This window comes from Coregonus lavaretus, assembly GCF_964263955.1.
Source record: "Coregonus lavaretus genome assembly, chromosome: 29".
Classification (NCBI taxonomy): domain Eukaryota; kingdom Metazoa; phylum Chordata; class Actinopteri; order Salmoniformes; family Salmonidae; genus Coregonus; species Coregonus lavaretus.
In genome coordinates this window covers 10,031,810-10,035,875 of record NC_140016.1, presented here as the reverse complement: position 1 = coordinate 10,035,875, position 4,066 = coordinate 10,031,810, and the positions used below count along the sequence as shown (strand labels likewise).

At 45.1% G+C, this 4,066-nt stretch overlaps 1 protein-coding gene across 1 annotated transcript in view; it reads right to left on the bottom strand.

Moving 5' to 3' along the window:
* Positions 1-3,244, bottom strand: part of LOC311105014 (protein phosphatase 3 catalytic subunit alpha-like) — a gene marked incomplete at its 5' end in the record, with an annotated part of 43,341 nt that extends 40,097 nt beyond the window's left edge. Inside the window, one exon of the mRNA XM_084146995.1 lies at positions 3,196-3,244. Within this exon, the coding sequence (XP_084003121.1) occupies positions 3,196-3,244 (49 nt within the window). The remainder of the gene's footprint in view (positions 1-3,195) is intronic.
* Positions 3,245-4,066: the final 822 nt, after the last annotated feature.

Genomic DNA, 4,066 nt, shown 5'->3' with positions numbered 1-4,066 from the left:
CTTACTGTACACACACACACGCACACACATCCACATTCACACACCCACAGGGTGCAAGGTTACCACATGGGACAGTATGGGACTCTAGAAGAAAACATTCCAAGTAGTGCCCGAGCCATGCCAGGAGCGGTGTGTGAATGTGTGTGTGTACGCATTTGTGTGTGTGTGTGTGCATGCTTGTATTCATGAACGAAAAATCCACTCATCCATCCTACTTTCCTTCCATCTTTCCATCCTTCCTACCTCATTACAGATCACTGATCTGACAGTGCTGAATACGTTAAGTAGGATAGCAAAATGGTGGCTTATCCAATCATTTTAGTCATTCAGCAGACGTTCTTATTCAGAAGCAATTAGGGTTAAGAGCCTTGTGCAAGGGCACATAGACAGATCTTTCACCTAGTCAGCTCATGGATTTGAACCAGCAACCTTCCAATTACTAGCCCAACGCACTTAACCGCTAGGCTACCGGCCACCCAAGTAAGGTTGCAGAATGTTTTTCTTCATTACAGGACCTTGTTAATTTATATTTTCTTATTTTAAAGCTAGAATCCTTAATTGAAACAATAACAACGTGGACACCCAGCCTTTGTTTTGGTAAAAAGCTGAGGCATGGGCCTGGAGAAATGTAACCAGTCTCAAATTCATAGACAGAGCTATGGATGCAAGGACTGACCATCCAAGATACTGTATCAAAATTATATAATCATGTTTTGAGGCTTTTTAGTGATTATTTACATTTACATTGTTTACAAACATTGGAGTGAGACAAGTTTATATTTTGGGTTCTGATGGGGTACGAAAGTTGAACTAAGCTCATGAGGCATTTATAAATTATATTCTTCAAAAAGAATCAGTGTATATATCATTCATTTTTAAATCCAAAAATGGATGTAGCAACTAAGGATTCTAGCTTTAAATGTATTTAGTTCTGTCCTGGAGCTGTTCTTGTCTATTAATCTTCTGTACCTTGGCCCACACTCAGTCCTGGTCCAGTGCCTCCATTCGTCTGCCTGTGTGCTGTGCTCAATGTGCTGCTCTCTCTCTCTTTCTCTCCCAAATGTTCCTCATCCCTCCATCCTATCACACGCTCTCCTAATCCATCTACAGTAGTTTACACACACCCATCTCTGGATGTAACAAACAAACTGTCTGGGCTCCTGTACCATCCACAGGCCGATGCCTATATACTGTGCTCATTTCACTATAGGCCTGCCCCACACACACGCTCTCTCCTCTCTTGGCTCACTCCTCTCGTATAAAATGTTCTCTCTCGCTGTGATGCTGTAACGTGTCGCTCTCCGGCACGTTCTATTCTCACGGTGGCATTGTGGTAGATGATGTGTGTTTGGGTGTGCAGAGTCAGACTGCTGTTTAGTTCACCATTGCAGCTGAGCAATATAGCCCAGCTGCGTTCCAACACACACACACACACACACACACACACACAGGCATGCACACAAACATGCACATTTATGTGCACGCGCGGCGCACATGCACATACACCCAACACCCAGCGAAACGCACGCGCGCAAACGCACCCTACACGGAAAACCCGGGCTTTCCCGCCCGAGTGTCTATCAGCCCGCGTCCATTTTTTCTTCCACACCAGAAACCCGCGACAATCTCCCAGATGAAGGAAAGGGGATGGTCGCATGTGACTCTGTGCACAGTGCACCCACTGCCATGGTTGTTGTGATCCCGATAAACATGACAATCTGTGCGGATACGGTGTAACAAGGCTCGCTGAACCTCAATCACCTCGTCTGATGCCGCCCACGCGTAAAATCCGCTCTTCATAAACACATTAAATATGCCATACTCCAATGATGCAATAACAGCATTATATGCTGCCTTAATGAAGGCAATAGGCTACAATATGCTGATACGCAACTAAGCATTCCAAAACTCCATTTTGTCTCATTTGGCTGTCAGTGAGACAGAAGAAGAATCTGGGGAGGCTAATAAATATAAGATAGGGAAAGACGTGAGTCCTTAAGCACACAATTTGTGCAGATGCACATAATTTCTTTAGGCATAATTTGGCGTGAGAGAGCACTGAGAAACGTTAATAAAGCGACATATGACCATATTACTTTTCAAACCCACAAAAATAAGAACACAACCATAGGTGCAGGATGGATGACATTATGAGCTCCTATACTAAAGCCATATATGGAACCGAATCGAGTCTCTTCTACCTCGCAAGTTGCATCCTAACAACAATCAAACGAATCAATTTCCTGGGGATGTGAGTCAAATTTGTCTGTCTAAAAATACATCTAGATATCGACAATGTAGGCCAAGCTATAGAGCTCTCACAGCAGCTAATGTCATGGTTAGGAACACTCCAATAACGCCAACGTAGGGGACCTCACCAAAATTTGTTGAGGGTCGCCTATGGCAAGTCCCAAAACATATTCTATTCACATCGTTCCTTCCATGTATTAACTCGTGACACCTGCCCATTTAATCAAAATCTAATAGCCTACATACATCCCATTGATCCCTAAAAAAAGCAAAACACACAATGTAACCAATTATCATTTTACCTTTGAGTCTTCCTTTCGCTGTCATCGTCAAACTGCCAGAAATGTTTCATTGGAAAGAGACGCCAATATCTCTCTCTCTCTCTCTCTCTCTCTCTCTCTCTCTCTCTCTCTCTCTCTCTCTCTCTCTCTCTCTCTCTCTCTCGCTCTCTCTCTCTCTCTCTCTCTCTATGTCTCTCTCTATGTCTCTCTCTATGTCTCTAGGGTATTCTGGCTCTGACTCTGAACAGTACATGTACACACCACCAGGCGCGGCTCATGCAGCATCACCAAGTCTCTCTGTGCGCGCAGAGACATCCCCCATAATACAAAATATGGGGGTGTTTCCTTACAGTGCACAGGTCACATCATCCTCTCGGCATTCAGAGCCTAAAACATATTTTTGAGGACTCAAAAAGGCAGCAGTTTCTGTCATTCATCAAACACTGGCATCAATAACTCGACTATGTTGTATTTTCATCAGTGACTCACCATCCAATAGCCTAAAGTGTTGTTGTTGTTGTTTTATTGGGGGAAAATAACAAGGGTATGCACACACATGCAATCACATATCCACATTAGTGCAGCCATGTTTGCAGCCAATGCAAAGCCAATGCCCAAAAACAATAACGCATAGGCCTAAGCATCATTATATAATTGTGCGTACTTTTAACAGGCCGATCGTCGGAGTTCATGTTCGCACCGCTGTCGGACATCCTCAGGGGCTTCGGTCAGGGGCCAACCAAATGTTTCTGTTCCTCGGGTAGACGTCGAGAATTTTCGCGGTGCGGGGTGCGTTTGCTGCAGTAGCATCCCTCGGTGTCTCCGTAATCTTTCAAACAGGGCTGCTGGGGAGATATGCGGCGGTTCTCCGGGGGAATAATGAGCGGATACCTGTCTTCTGGGGCATGCCGGGGAACCGTGTGTGGCTGGATGATGGTGTGGAGAGGTGTGAAGAGGCCTGGAGGGGACTAGGCGGTCTCTTCGCAGGACTCCCTCAGTGCGCTCCTTGGTGTGGCGATACTCCGGAATGGCGAAAGGAGGAACTCCCACGCACACACTCTGCCTCATACAGGGACTGCCTCATACCGCCATCAGGTGGAGGTTCTAATGCGGGACTTCCCCCTTTCCCCCTATCAACCAACCCCCTGATATGCTGTTATTACTGGTGTGTGTGTGTGTGTGTGTGTGTGTGTGTGTGTGTTCATAATAATTATTTATCTGGCCCTATGGGGGATCTGCCTCGAAGCTCAGATAAGAGCATTCATTATTGTGGAAGCATCACACATCTATCTATAAAGGGTATCCGTTTTAGGGAAGGCTACATATAGGCCTAACAATAAATATCATAGCCTGTCCCCTGCAGTGGTCTTTTGAGTGAGAATACACACTACATACAGGTCATTGCAAACAGGCTATTGTATATAACAACATTTTATGTCTTTCTTCGTAAGAAAAGGTGATGATCTAGCACAAATAGCAATAGCCTCTCAGTAGCCTAGGCTACACAAGTGCACTACACTACCAAGAGGTCTGAA